Source organism: Coffea arabica, chromosome 3e (assembly GCF_036785885.1).
Source record: "Coffea arabica cultivar ET-39 chromosome 3e, Coffea Arabica ET-39 HiFi, whole genome shotgun sequence".
Lineage (NCBI taxonomy): Eukaryota > Viridiplantae > Streptophyta > Magnoliopsida > Gentianales > Rubiaceae > Coffea > Coffea arabica.
The window spans coordinates 46,002,969-46,018,786 of NC_092315.1; the positions used below are offsets into that span (position 1 = coordinate 46,002,969).

The following is a 15,818-nucleotide window of genomic DNA, read 5'->3' on the forward strand; positions in this document are numbered from 1 at the left end:
TGCTTGAACTAAACATGTAAAAATAGATCAGCACTTCATCAAACAAAACCTAGACGATAAGGTAATAAGGTTTCCGTTTGTAAAATCTAAAGATCAACTGGCTAATATACTTATCAAAACTGTGCGGATTAAGAATTTCTACAACTCATCTGGCAAGATGGACATGAGGGATATCTACGCACCAACTTGAGGGGTAGTGTTGGAGTGAGCTAATTATAATTATCTAATTTTTTGAATTTAAATTATATATCAATCAGGTGTTAGATATGGATTAAATAGGCAATTACCATTTTGCATATTTATCCAGATTTATTGAATCTTAGCCTGTTATAAGCCTGTATATAGGTCTCATACCATTGTATCATTTGTATGAAATAGAGAAAATATTTCCCCGAAAACTCTTTTCTCTTAACAGATACTTTGTTTCAAGAAGCAATTTTTAGCACTATTCCATGCTGGTTTATGTGTGAACTGGTCCCTTATTAGACATTTCGTTTGGTTGTGAATTGTGTTAAATCGTGGCCATTAAGTGTCGCAATTTATTATTTGGATTATGTGTACATATTTGTCATTGTGCACACTTAGTAAAATAATGATTGGATTTATGCTTTTCGTCAATTATTCTGTATATTGTTTGTCACTGACAAGAGCCTAAAAATTAAGTTTTTTAGGAGGTTGTGAACACAAGTCGATATTTTGGGAGGTTGTGAATTCTAAATAAATTTTGGGGAGCTTGAACCCATGTCAAGTGCTAGTTTAGGTCATCCGAGGAAGTGTAATGGACTGACGAAGGATCTATGCCTTTCTTAGCATATATACCCTTAGGAGGTTAGCTTTTGTTCGTATTGAATATTTTGAGAATCCAAATTATGTTTTGATCTTAAGGCAATTGGTGTGTTGAGATTGAACAAGTTGTGCACGCAAATATGCAAGAGGTGATAAGAATGGTTTGTTTTCCTTTGTTTACTTGTGTTTAAAATATTATGTGTACTACATGGGCACACACGATTTTTATTAGGCTTATGAGCTTACAGTTTTGTTTTTGTTGTTTGGAAAAAAAGATAATTTTAAATGTACAGGATAACTGAGTTCGATTGAGACAATCTGGTCTGTTAGGTCTCAAAAGTGTTATTAAAAATTATAGTAATTCGACAAGAAATATCAACATATTGTACTTTTTTTTATATCAGAAAATCAAGTTACACACAGATCCTATTAATATCACTATTGCACTCCTTCCTACGGTACATTCTAAAACTCTACAAATACATGCTATATCAAAATTTTGGTAGGGATCTCAACATATTGTACTTATATTGAGATTTGCTAGCATCTATGTATTTGTTTTGAAATTGTACTCCTAAGTTGTTTTAAGTTAGACCCAGATAAAGAATTGGTTTTGACCAAAAATCTAGAGAATCACTAGGAATCCGGTTTTTTTCATTTTTTTTCTTATCACTAATTTTTTTTTTTATTTTCCTGATTTGGGAGAACCAACTCCCAAACCTCAACAGATCCATTTATCTCTCAAAACGACTCCAATGACAAATCTAAATTGAAAAGAAAAATAGAATGAAATAAAGAAAAAGAATGATAACTTTTTTATACACTGTCGTGTATATTTTTTTTACACTAGTAAGTTCAGATTATGCCACACAATATGGATTCAAATTTGAAATTCAAATTATGCATATGTGGCATACATCCAAAACTGTTAGTGCAAAAGAATATTACACCGTCAGTGTATAAAAAGTTAATCTGACAAAGAATATAAAGAATAAAAAAAAGAGAGAAAGGGAGAGATTGACTGGTTTCTAAAGAGTGAAGGGAAAGATGAGTTGAGAGACCTATTATCGTGTATATTTGGAATAAGGAAAAAATTTAAGCGAAAAGAGAAAGAGCAAGATTTGGATAAGATGAGGTTGAAGAAAAGCCTAAGAACTAAGGCACATTTGGAGTTGCCATACTTTTGCTTAGAAAAAGTGTTTTTGGAGGAGGATAAAAGCACTTTTAACTTATTTGGTGAGCATAAATTCTTGAATTAAAGAGGTAGAGCTTTTGACTATTAAAACACTTTTTGCATAAACTCAAAATTGATGCTTTTGGAGCAATCTTTATGTTTCAAAAAAAAAATTAAAGTTATTTTAAAGATTCAAAGCTAGCCCTATTTTTGTATAGAATTATTATTTAGCTATTTCACTTTTCTAAAATTAAAATTGAGCTCTAGTTTATCTATGAATTCCAAAATTGCCAAATAATTTTCTTTTTTTTTTTGTTTTGAAGAAACCATTTTTTAAACTAAAATAATTGCACAAGTTCAAATTTTATAATTTCTAGTACTTATTTTTTTTTCAATTTATAGCTATATTCGTCTTATCGTATTAGAAATTTAAAAATTCAAGGATAAAAAACTTGATTAGTTATGGTGAATAAAGGTGTGCTTTTGCGGGATTGCTTTGGGGACCTTGTGCTGCACAAAGATAGAAGAACAAATTTGAAAAATTAGTAACGCCATATTAACCACTGTGTAGTCCAAACATTTTGTTAAAATTATGGAGCAACAAATGTTTTAAAATACTGGTATTGTTATTACTATTAATATTTAGTATATCTTATACATGCTGACGGTATATACATTATCACAGTTGGATATACGACACATATGCAAAATTTGAGTTTCAAATTGAAATTGAAATTATATGTCATATATCTAATGGTGAAAGTATATACACTGCCAGTGTATAGAAAATTAATCCTTAGTATTATTAGTAATGTTATTATTGAAAGTGAATACACTCAGTGTATAGAAAAAAAAATCCTTAGTATTATTAGTAATGTTATTATTAATGTAATACTAATATAGTAACAATATACTAATAATTTATTATTAGTAATAATGTACTAATAATATATTATTATTAGCAATAATATAGTAATAATTTTTTATTGGAAATTATTAGTAATAATAATAATAATATTGTTATTAGTAATATTACTAATAATTTTAGTAACCATTATAGTAACATATTAACTGATATTAAATCTCAACACAATAGTTACGAACTTTGATAATTAATCAGGAATTTCCTGTATCCAATTTCGAAGGATTTTTCTGCCGGAGACACAATTTCGAACAGAAATCCACAGAAGTCACAGCGCAGAAGCAGGAGCAGTACAAAACAAATGTACAACCCACCACTGCCACCTCAAAGGTACAATACCTTTAAGCAAGGAGAAGCACTCGAAAGTACAAACCATCCATTTAAGCAAAGTTGCACTTGAAAATCGCTCTACTGTAGAAACGGAAAGTGCTTCTTATGTATTAAGTAAGGATTTCAAGGCCATTGGTCCCAATACACATTGTCCAATCCAAAAAAATCCACCAAACATGCCAACAAATTCCTCAATATTCGATGATGAGCAATTGCATTCCAATTTCATCAAACAAGCATTGATAATGCATCTAGAGGCTCCCTGCTTCATCAGTTCATCATGAATTCAACATAAAATTCAGAGTCAGATTGCTACATTAGTTCAAAAACATAATCTAGAATACAAAATTAGAAGGTTCCAATGTGAGGCAAAGCTTGGCAACAACTTCTTGCTTATGGTGAACGAGACCCTCCAAAGTTCCAGCTGAGTGGTCTTCAAGTTGTAGACCTGAACCTCCATTCCTTTGAGCAGCAATTCCCCAGAATATCTAAGGCAAAGAAAATGCTTTCAGGTTCAAGTTCAAACATGATTTACCAAATGAAAATCCTAGCTTAAGATGCTACGAGTGGTCCGTTGCAAAATTAGCAATTAACAGTACTAACGAGTTTAAATCCAAGTTAGCACTAGAATTAAGACAACAACGCGCAATGAGTTTCGAGAGGACAGAAAATGCACCTTCCCGGATTTTACAGAGCTTTGCAATTTATGAAACAGCAGATTAAGTAGTTTTCGACTAGCTATATGTCTTGAAGCAAATAGAAATACAAGAGGTGTCATCTCAAAAATGAATGGAGCAATTGTTTGAAAAGCTGGAAATCATTAAATAGACTTACAAGTTGCTGGAAGTACAAGTAACGTGATCCAAATCGTGCTCATGAACTCAAATTTGAACTCCTGATAAGGACTTTGATTTCTTCAGTTTCTTCTCCAATCTTAATTGCTGATTTTTCGGCCAATTCACTGCACCAATGTACTTCAATCATCTCCAATGTGTATATGTTTACAAACTCTGCAGGAATCTCTTCAAGGTCTTTGCAATTTTGTAAGATGAGTCTTTCAAGCTTGGGAAAATCATCACAAGAGGCATTCCATTGAGCAATGTTCAGACTGTCTAAGCTCAAGAACTTGAGATTCTGAAACTTTTCTTCCACTTTCCATAGTTTCCCCACAAAGGCACCAGAAAGTAACTTGAGGACTTCCAGGTTTGGTAGTCTCCCAATTGTGGATATATGACTCCATGGAAGGCGAAAGTCTGATAAAGTCAATTTCTTTAGATTCAAAGGGAGGCTGAACTCGCCATTGTTTAGAGGGCTTCCACAGTAGAATATCTTCAGTGACTCCAAATGAGTTAGACAGTTCAATCTCGGAAACTGATTGCAGTTCGTTGAAGAATTTGGTGATTCATAGAATATGCAACTCAGTTTGCAAAGATTTGGAATCCTCTTTATAATTCTCTCTGCATCTTCACCACAAGAAAGAGATGGGCGGGAAAAACTGATCAAATTTTCTAATATGGAGCAATCACCAAGCTCTTCAGCATCTGAATCGAAATCAACGTGGACACTCACATGAAGATGCCTTAAACTTGTGATGCGCCAGATAGTATTTGGTAAGGTGATCTTACCACTTAATCCCTTCACAATAAGAGTTTTCAGTTTCCTGAGGTTGGCTATCGACTGTGGAATGGACTTCAAATAGCCTCCAACTGCTAAATATCTCAATTGTACCAGAATTCCAATTTCTACGGGAAATGAAATACCCAAATTGAAGCATTCAAAATCCAAGACTCTAAGCAATTTGAAGTTGTGCCAAATGAATGAGATGTCATAAGGGCGTTTGGGTTCTGAATCTGTAGAAGCAAAGAAAACCAAGGAACGGGTGGCCAAGCCAGAAGGTTTTGATTCAATAAAGTGGCTTCTCTTCAAAGATATAGCCAACCGATAGGATGCAAATGAAACGGGGGATGAATGACGGTAAAAATCAAATTCAAAACCATAATCTGTACTAGGAAAAGAAGCATATGGATTGTCAGACCTGGTTATCAGCTGAAAGAATTTCTCATCGTCGGTTTTAGACTTACAGAAATCAAGGACAAGATCATGGAGGCGACATGCTCTAACTTTGCCGTTGGATCTTCTTTTGGAGATTATCACCAAGCTTCTGTCAATTAGATCCATCAAGAAAGCCTCGGCCACATCTTCAAAGCCCTTCTTAGTTTCTGGTATGAAACCTTCTGCGATCCAAAGCAACATCAACTTCCTGACAAGAATATCTCTGCCTTCATTAAGAACTCCCAAATATAGAAAGCATGGTTTAAGATATTCCGGCAAGTGTTTGTAGCTGAGATCTAAGACTTCTTTGCACTGTGCTTCGGGATTATCAATTATTTGTGAGCTCAAGTTATCTGCGATTGTTTGCCACGAATTTTGGCTTTTTTCTGTCGTTTTCAGTATACCAGCAACCGCAACAACAGCAAGAGGCAATCCTTGACAGTGGTAAGCAATTTCCTTTCCGACTCCCTGCAGCTCACTGGGGCAACATTCTTCCTTGAATACCTTCTTTTCTAACAGCTGCCAACTTTCCTCATGAGAAAAAAGGCTAAGAGAAAGAGGAGGACTCTCTTGTTTAATTTCCGAGGCCACTCTGTGGAGGCGACTGGTGAACAGTATTCGACTTCCATTTGCATCATCTGGGAATGAGTTTTTCAAGTCATTCCAAGCTCCAATACCCCAAACGTCGTCCATAACTATGAGATACTTGTTTTTCAGTAACAACTTACGCAATTTATCTTGGAGATCTTCATCCCTCATTTGGCGAATCTCTTCTGTAAGCCCATGAATCCCTGTTAGAATTTCGAGCAACAATCTCCTTTTCTCATATTCTGGGGAAACAGAGCACCATGCACGAAGATGGAAGTGACGCATGACTTTAAGACTGCTGTACACCTTCCTCGCCAACGTTGTCTTGCCTAAACCAGGCATTCCAGCAATAAAAACAATATCCAGCTTTGAGGATCCTCTAGTCAACTGGTTGAGAATTTCATTTTCTCTGTTACTGAGATCCACCACAATTTCGTCAATTGCTGGTGTATTTTTTGTTGATAACTTGTCAACTGAAACCTGGGTGACATTCTTGGAATCTTGGACTTCCGTATCAGGGGTTGTCAAATGAATTCCTCTAGCCTTCTCGCTAAGAAGTCTTAACTCATCCAGCACATTGTCCAACCAGAAGAAATGCAGCCATTGAGCATCAACCTCAATTGAATCAATTATGTACTCCGCCTTATATGCCAAATCAGTGAATCGGTCAACGAGATTTTCTATCTTTGGATGCTCCTCAATGTCCAACTGCGAAATATTCTGGAGGTGTATTTGAATCTCTTCCATGTGGAGCTTCGCCAATGCAGTTGATGCAGAATTATATTTCAGCAGCTCCCTGAGCTTCCTCCCAAGAAAATCAAGAGACTGCAGTCTGGAAGTTTTTGGGAAATTAAACTCTGGAAATTTAGGAATAAAATCCATGAGCTTTGCCTTGATCAAATGTGTCTCCTTATCTAACAGCTCAGAAAATGAAAGGTTGGTCATTTCATCTTGTGTGTTGAGGAAATAGTAAGAGAAATATGTCAGCCTCTGAAAAGATTCTCCAATTGCTCCTAATACGTCCTCTCTGTCCTTAATTCTTTCATCTGAGAGAATTAGTGCGATACACTCGAGCTTCTGAACGAAAAGTTTAGTTTGATCTTTCTCATGAGCCATAAGCCTTTTATCATTCCTGCTCTTCAGAAGTAATAGCTCCTTCAGAAACGACCCTCCCTTGAAAATCACAATCTTAAAACGAAGTAGCAGAAGTGAGTTTTTCACCACAGATGCTGTGATTTCCTTCTGCCTAGATGACTCATGAAGAGATTTTTCCTCCTTGAATGTTGATTCAATCAGTGCCAACAACTTTTTCCTATCTAATCTTGTTTCTGGGGGCAACTTCTCAGAATATCTGCGCAGTCTACTGGGGATTTGTCTACAGTGGTCCATGATATCTTTAAAATCGGGAAACATGATGGAGGAAAGGGAAGAAGCGTTTGTATTGCTTTTCATGCTATGGATTTGCGCCACGAGGAAAAGCTCTGCCTCGAGAAGACAAATCTTCGTAAGTAACTCAGAAAACCGAGGTGAGTTGGCTAGTTCATGCTCCTTTCGACCAGTTGACTCGAATAGAGATGTGATCTCTACTAGCACAGCCTGAGTTTCTGGAATGAAACTTCGTGCTGTGTCCTCATCATCTAGTACAGAAGTGGTGTAGAGAAAAAGTTTTAATAGGAAAAACACCTCATCTCGAAAATATCCATCTTTACCAGAGAAGACACACAAGCAAAAGCTCCCCAGCAAATCCTTAATCGCAACCACCTCAGCACAGCAGAGAGCCATAAGGAAGTTGAGATGGAAACCCATGAACTTGGGATTGCTTGGATGAATTTCACTGTGCAAATCCACTAGGAACTCAATCAGCCCTCTTCTCATCACTTGGATTCGGCCTGTCTTGTAATTTAACCAGTAATCACGACACCGGTTTGCGATTCGTAGGGCCACGGACAAAACATGGCCAACGCAAGCATCAAAACTAGGCAGTCCACGAGAGCCAACGCAAGGATCAAAACTCTGCAGTCCCTGTCGATTCCTAGCACGGTGACGATGAAGAATATGTTGTACCATTGAAACAAGGTACCATCGGGTCCAATATATACTACCATACAACGAACTGAAATGGTCCCATACAAGATACACTGCCATATTCTCGACTGCGGACATAGTTGATAGTACATATGCAAAGAAATCATTGCAAAAGGAGACATCAAGAGCTTTCGCCTTCAGCAATCCGAATGAGCTGCTGCTGCTGATCCCTCCTGACCACATCAAGTACAAATGGTCAAGAGCTTCTTCAACTTCAGCAATCAAGAGCTTGGTTTTTGTTGCACAATCAAGGGCCAGTTCGTTTAGGAATTCTTCATCTTTTACCTGGTCATCATTCACCATCATTTCTTCACGGAAATGAATAAGTTTCTGGGCAATCTCCTCAGCTGTAGCTTCGATCTTGGGGTAGAAGGCCAAATTCTTCTCATCTGTGGCAGCATGACCACTCCCCTTATGAGTGGATTTCCAAATTTTTCCCAAAAATCTCCAATCATCTTTGAGTTTTGACAGGATCTCCGAGGGATATTTTATGCCTCTCAGTGCAGAATCAAGGCGATCCAAGCTTGAAGAACCAGCACCAGCGGCAGAAGCCATCATGTCCAAAATTTTCTACTACATATAGATCAACCTCTCTGATCGATTAACTTTTTTGTATTTCTATGCTAAAATTTTGTCCCTACTTGCATATATTCTCTATTCAGCCCAAAACAACAGAAACAAATTCAATTTCTGGATTTGACATGGATCTCAAGAATTTGGCCTAAGAATTCATCTTCCAGAAACAAGTTTAGAAATTTGATGTGTTCAGCTTGTGAGCAAGTTGGTATACAGTATACTGATGAAAATATCTACTCTGTCTTATATTTTGTTACACCTAAAATTGAAATGAATTGCGTACTGAAGAGTGGGACCATGAATGTCTACTTTAGCACAATCTGGACAAACTTGAAGCTGAAATAATTGAAAACATTGTACTGGAAAAGAAAAGCTAAATGATTGTTTCCAAGCTATAGAGGAAAGAAAAAGGGATAACTGATTGGGGAAAGCTCTACAAGAGAATTAGAATTTAAATCTGGGGTGGGCTTTAAATGAAATCCAACCAATCAGTAGTGCTGAATTAGAATTTAATGAATTCCATAAAAGTTAAATGTAAATTACATATAAAACATAAAAATTAGACAATAGTCATCACAAAAAAATTGTGGAGAGTCATATAAATCGATTGAAGAGAATGATTCAAGCCCTATTGAGAAAGCCATCTCCATTGCTGTAAGCCATATTCATTCGGCTAAAAGCCAGTCAAATGCACAATCAAATGACTCTAAAAGAGGGGGAACATAGACCACACCATAACAGCTTTTTGACTTGAAAACAAAGAGAGAGGGCCCTAGTGTTCGACATTTCTCTTTGTCGTGTTTGGTTTATTTTCAAATGAAAATGTTAGAATTTGCATCGTTTTAGGAATTAAGCTCAATTGAATAGGCTAGCAAAAATGTTGGCCGAAAAAATGAGTGTTCAAAGTAAATTTTGGCTTGAAGGATAACTTTCCTCATCTTTGTACAGCAATGATTAGTACAGCTAAATATTCTTAGGTCTCCCAACAATCCTTTTGTCTTCTATGACACTAGAATTTCTCCATTCGCACACACCATTAACATTTCCAATCCTATTAGGGTATGTTTGGATTGAAAAATCTGACGAATGATTTAAAATCTACTCAAATTGCTTTAGTTATTTGAATTATTTAAAAGGTATTTGGGTTTGTAATTCACTAATTATCTAAATGTATTTCAGATACTAGAATAATTGATGATTTACGAGTCCAAGTACCTTTTAGGTAATCTAAATAACTAGCGAAATTTGAGAGAATCTCAAGTCCTTTATTAAATTCCTCAATCAAAACGCAGTCATAGAATCTCAAAACCTTGCCATCAAAATCCAAAGATATCATAGTATATGTCATCGTAATCTTTTCTAGATGCTAATAGTGTTAAAATTCGAGCACTCCTAGACATGAAAATTGGTCGAGAAATCATTAGTTTACTAGATTAAATTTTGAGTTTCACAATAATTTTTGTTTAGAAAATCTTTTACCTCCTCTTTTTAGTTTTTATTTTTTTGACAAGGGGATACTCCAAATCTTATAAGAAAGAAGGGAAAAATGGGAAGACATGAAAGTCAAATCAGAAACCTCACGGTCCATTCTATTTAACCTCCCTACTAATTAAATTTGGTTTCAAAAAAAGATCTTTTATCTTTTTTTGCCCCGTTATTAAATAAGTTTTGGATTTTGTACCAAATTTGATAAGAATTTGGTGTCAGAGTGTGTTGGGCGAGATATTAGACCCAAAATTATCTTATTATGAGATCCATTCTAACCCAGCAAAATTGCCAAATAATTTTCTTTTCTTAATCCATACTAACCCCAACAAAATAACTGATTGCGGAAAGCTATACAAAAGACCCACCAAACCATTTAAGCCAAAAAAATGAAAAAAAAAATTTATTTGGTTTCGACTCTGATTACAACCACAAGTGATCTAAAATTACATGTTAGCTTTACCAACTAAATCAACTTATTTTAGCTTAAAAGTAAATTCTAAAATAGTGATTCATCTCTTAATTCACCAATAAGTCACTTCGCTGATATTCAATTTTGGTCTCTATATGAATTATCTTTTATACGTATACTGTTGGATTGTCACATTTACTAGGACATGTAAATTCCGTTTAATAAAATTTCGTGGAGCCAAAGTGAGAAGATTAGAAAAGGAAAAGCGAAGAAGGTACGAGAAAAAAAAATAGAATTAGAAAACAGAGAAACAAATTAAATAGAACAAAGCTCGAAAAAAAATGCAAAATGCACTTATTGGCAATCTGCCCAGTAAAAGGTTGGAAGCGCCTCAAGTGAGTGTGGTAAAGGACAATTACGGTGCGTAAAGTGTAAATGACAAAAAAGAATTTTACTAGAAAATTTTGGCAAACCATCTTACACGATATGAAGGAATGTAAGGAATATAACCCACAGGAAAACAACATATAAATTTCACTCAATGAATTAATTAGGCAGCGAAGGATAAAGAATAAAAAATGATGAGCAATAGCCCTATTTATGACGAGGCAAAGCAACGAAACAGAGGCAAAGCTATATGAAGCTTCAGGAGGCAAACCAATATTTTATTTTATAAGTCTCTTGGCTCCTTTTTATACCACACAGAGTGCAGACTAACTCTGTGTATATATAGGGCACTAAGTCTCCATATTGCTCAAGGATTTCATCCGCACCATCTAATGAATCAGAGACCACATTGGAATTGGACAACCACCCTAGTTAGATTGGAACTCAACTAACCAAACATAGACTTGGGCTATACTAATTTCAACCAACTACGATTAAAAAACTAACAAATAATAATCTTGATTTAACTCCTACATTGCTTCCATTAAATCAAGATCTTCAAATTTCACCATGCCGAGCATCTTCTTCAATTTCATGAACATCTCCAATTTGAGCGGCTTTGTCAAAATATCTGCTACTTGATCTTCCCTTCTGCAATAATCAATGAGAATTTCTTGCTCTTGAACTAATTCACGAATAAAATGATACTCGATGTCAATATACTTGCTGCGCCCATGAAAAACTGGATTTTTTGTCAACTAAATAGCAGACAAACTATCACAAAATATTTTGGTAGGACCGTCTTGCTTGTGTTGTAAAAATCCAAGCATTCTCCGCAACCAAAGTGCTTGAGTAGCACTACTTGTGGCCGTCATGTACTCCGCTTCTGCTGTGGACAAGGCAACTACCTGTTGTTTCTTTGAGGCCCAAGAAAATACACCAGATCCCAAGTAAAATGCATAACCGGAAGTGCTTCTCCTTTGTATTGTGTCACCAGCCCAATCACTACCAGTGTATCCAACAAGGTTGTTGCCATGTGAAGATGAGTAAAATAGACCATCCGACTGCATACCTTGAACATATCTCAAAATTCTCTTAGCAGCTTGCAAGTGAGACTCGCATAGAGATTCCATGAATCTACTAATCAAACCAACTCCATAAGTGATGTCAGGTCTCGTAGAAGTTAAATACCTGAGACTTCCCACCAACCTCCTAAAGTAAGTAGCATCAACAAAATCACCAGTACCATCTTTGGTTAATTTCAATTTTCTTCAACCGGGGTCATCATTGGTTTAGTCACATCCATCTTAAACTTCTTCAGAATATCACTTGCATACTTCCTTTGTGAGATAAAAATTCCATCATCCAACTGATGAACCTCAATACCAAGAAAATAAGACATCAATCCCAAATCTGTCATCTCAAATTGACTAATCATGGCCTCCCTGAATTCAAAAATTAATTTGGGACTGTTGCCTGTAAATATCAAGTCATCCACATATATGCATACAATAAGGACATCTCAGAAAACCATGCTCAATAAAATAAGTATCAATGCGAGTATACCAAGCTCTAGGAGCTTGTTTCAACCCATACAATACCTTTTTCAATCTATATACTTTGTTTTCTTGACCTTTTCTAACATAACCAATAGGCTGCTCAACATACACCTCTTCTTCAAGAAAACCATTTAAAAATGCGGATTTCACATCCATTTGATAAATTTTCCAGCAATTATTTGCAGCAAGTGAGACGATCATACGAACCGTATCAAGTCTGGCAACTGGTGCAAAAATCTCGAAATAATCAATACTTGCCTTTTGCTTATAGCCTTTAACAACCAATCTTGCTTTGAAGCGATCCACCTCTCCCGTTGGCTTATATTTGATCTTATATACCCATTTCACTCCAATTGGCTTCTTTTCAGGTGGGATAGTGGTCAATTCCCATGTATCATTTTTCTCAATGGTATGAATTTCTTCATCCATTGCACGAACCCAACGATTATTTTTGGCAGCTTCTTCAAATGAGACAGGCTCACAATCTGCAAAAAGAGCAAAATTCACAATCTCTTCATCAGTTAAATCATTATCTTTACCAACAGCATAATCATCAAATTGAGCTGGTATGCGGCGTTCTCTCTTGGGTCGACTGGATGTCTCAACCTGAATAGCGGAAGGTGAAGGATCACCATGAGGTTGCATAACTTGCTCCAGTGCTTGTTTATCAGCACTTGATCCCATAATGGGAGAAATGGATGGATACTTTGGTGATGTCTTAGGATCTTGTTTAGACCAATCCCAAACTCCATGTTCATTAAAAGTCACGTCTTTGCTAACAATCACCTTTCTTGTATCTGGATTGAATAACTTATACCCCTTAGTCTCATGACTATATCCAATAAAAATACACTTCTCTGCTTTGTCATCCAATTTCTTCCTCAAATGATCTGGAACATGCACATACGCAAGACACCCAAACACCTTGAAGTGAGAAATATCTGGTTTCATACCAGTCCAAACTTCTTGTGGGGTCTTCCCAAAATTGCATCTAGCAGGGCACTTGTTCAAAACATAAATAGCACAAGATACTGCTTCTACCCAAAAGGATTTAGGAATACCTTTGGAGTGCATCATAGACCTCACCATGTCCATCACAGTCCTATTCTTCCTTTCAGCTACACCATTTTGCTGAGATGTATATTTGGCCGTCAATTGATGTTTTATGCCACTTTCCACCAAATAGTCATCACAAACAAGATACTCAGTGCCTCTGTCAGTTCTCAAAATTTTAATAGAGTAGCCACTCTACTTCTCTACATAATATTTGAATTTTTTAAACATATCACATGCATCAGATTTATTTCATAAAAAAATACACCCATGTCTTCCTGTTGAAATCATCAATGAAGGTAATAAAATATTTACTACCACCATTGGAAGGAATTTCAACTGAGCATAAATCTGAATGAATCAGTTCAAGTGGTCGATTAGCCCTCCAAGCCTTGCCTTTTGGAAAAGGATCCCTGTGCTTCTTTCCCAAAATACAAGACTCACACTTCTTATCAGGAAACTCAACAGAAGGCAACCCAATAACTAATTTCTTTTTTGCAAGAAATTTCAAACTCCCAAAATTCAAATGCCCAAAATGCATATGCCATAACCAAGAATCATCACAAGTCATGGAATTAAAGCAAGGTAAATCGCCACAGTTAAGAAAAAGAGGCCATAAATGACTACGGTTCATCTTTACCTTGGCAATTAATCCCAATTTTTCATCACTTATGGTGCCCTCGCCATATTTAAAATGCAGATCATAACCTTTCTCAGATAGTTGTCCCAAACTCAACAAATTATGATATAAACTTGGCACATAGAAAACATCAGAAATAAAATTCGAAGACCCATCTTGCAAGATAATTCTAATTTTTTCTTTTCCAAGAACAAGCACTTTTTCATTGTTTCCAAATCTCACAGATGCATGAAAAGATTCATCCAGGTCAGAAAACATCTCCTTTTAACCGTACATATGACTACTACAATCAGAATCAATAAACCAATCATTCTTCATAGATTCTTCAGCTGTAGAATTAGAAAACAACTAGGTCTCCTCTCTATTACTACTATTTTTAGCCACTTTAGCATGCAGCTCTTTATTGGACCAACATTCATTCTGATAATGGCCAATTTTACCACAATTATTACATTGGACATTAGATCTATCACGACTTTGAAAATTATTTCTTTGACTTTGCTGTTGATTGTTTTTTTTATCCCTATTAGAATTATTTTTGGGTGGGTAAGAATAATTACCTCTTCCACGACCACGAAAGTTACCTCTGCCTCCTTGTCCTCTACCTCTGAAGTTCTGGCCCCTTTGATTTGTGTTCATATAATTCACCTCTTCTTTTCCTTTTACGTGATCCACCTTGGCTTGTAACACCTCCTCTACTGTATCCGATGGCTGCTGATTTAGGGACATCTCATACATCAGCAATTCACCTTCCAATTCAGCAAGTGACAAATTGTCAAGGCCCTTTGTGGCTTCAAGGACCATCTTCTTGATATGAAATTTGGCAGTTAGAGATCTCAGAACTTTTTCAACAACTCTAACCTCTTCCAAATTCTCACCATTGGACTCCATATCATTGACAATTTCTTTAATTGTACCAATAAAATCTTTAACTGACTCCGTGGATTTCATCTGGGCCAACTCAAATTGTCTCCTCAATCTGATTTTCCTCACGTTAGCAGCACCTCGATTTGAGTTCACTAAAATTGTCCAAGCCTCTTTTGTCGACTTTGCATGTATAAATTTTTTGGCAACATGCAACTGGACTTGAGTATTGAGATAGTACATTGCCTTGTAATCCAACTGTCTATTTCTCTCTAATTCTTTAACTGCATAGCTTGATAATTCTATACCTGCTATCGGTTCCGTATATCCTGTTTCGACAATATTCCAAACTCCAATATTTTGGAAAAAATTCTTCATCATCGACCTCCAAGCCTCAAAATTGTTTTTACCATCGAAGATGAAAACGTGACAATTGTGCAAATAATGCAGATCCATACTTTAATTTCACGAACAAGCTCCAAGCCCCAATTTTGCGAACAAGCCCCAGGATTAAAACCTATAACTCTGATACCACTTGTAAGGAATATAACCCACAGGAAAACAACATGCAAATTTCACTCAATGAATTAATTAGACAGTGAAGGATAAAGAAGCAATAGCCCTATTTATGACGAGGCAAAGCTATATGATGCTTCAAGGCAAACCAATATTTTATTTTATAAGTCTCTCGGCTCCTTTTTATGCCACACAGAGTGCAGACTAACTCTACGTATATATAGGGCACTAAGTCTCCATATTGCTCAAGGATTTCATCCGCACCATCTAATGAATCAGAGACCACATTGGAATTGGACAACCACCCTAGTTAGATTGGAACTCAACTAACCAAACATAGACTTGGGCTATACTAATTCCAACCAACTACAATTAAGAAACTAACAAAT

The 15,818-nt window shown here is 36.0% G+C and overlaps 2 protein-coding genes across 2 annotated transcripts; both read right to left on the bottom strand.

Annotated features, from left to right (window-relative positions):
• Positions 1-3,435: 3,435 nt before the first annotated feature.
• Positions 3,436-8,724, bottom strand: LOC113736936 (putative late blight resistance protein homolog R1A-4). Its single transcript, XM_027264159.2, has 2 exons — positions 4,047-8,724; positions 3,436-3,700 (listed from the first exon to the last, which is right to left on the bottom strand). The coding sequence occupies exon 1, from the start codon at positions 8,493-8,495 to the stop codon at positions 4,086-4,088; it is 4,410 nt and encodes a 1,469-aa protein (XP_027119960.1). The 5' UTR covers positions 8,496-8,724; the 3' UTR covers positions 3,436-3,700; positions 4,047-4,085.
• A 4,135-nt stretch (positions 8,725-12,859) lies between these two features.
• On the bottom strand, positions 12,860-15,369 carry LOC140038565 (uncharacterized). The gene is made up of 5 exons (XM_072083949.1): positions 14,610-15,369; positions 14,050-14,117; positions 13,676-13,899; positions 12,963-13,569; positions 12,860-12,868 (listed from the first exon to the last, which is right to left on the bottom strand). The coding sequence occupies exons 1-5, from the start codon at positions 15,367-15,369 to the stop codon at positions 12,860-12,862; spliced, it is 1,668 nt and encodes a 555-aa protein (XP_071940050.1).
• Between the last annotated feature and the right edge of the window lie 449 nt (positions 15,370-15,818).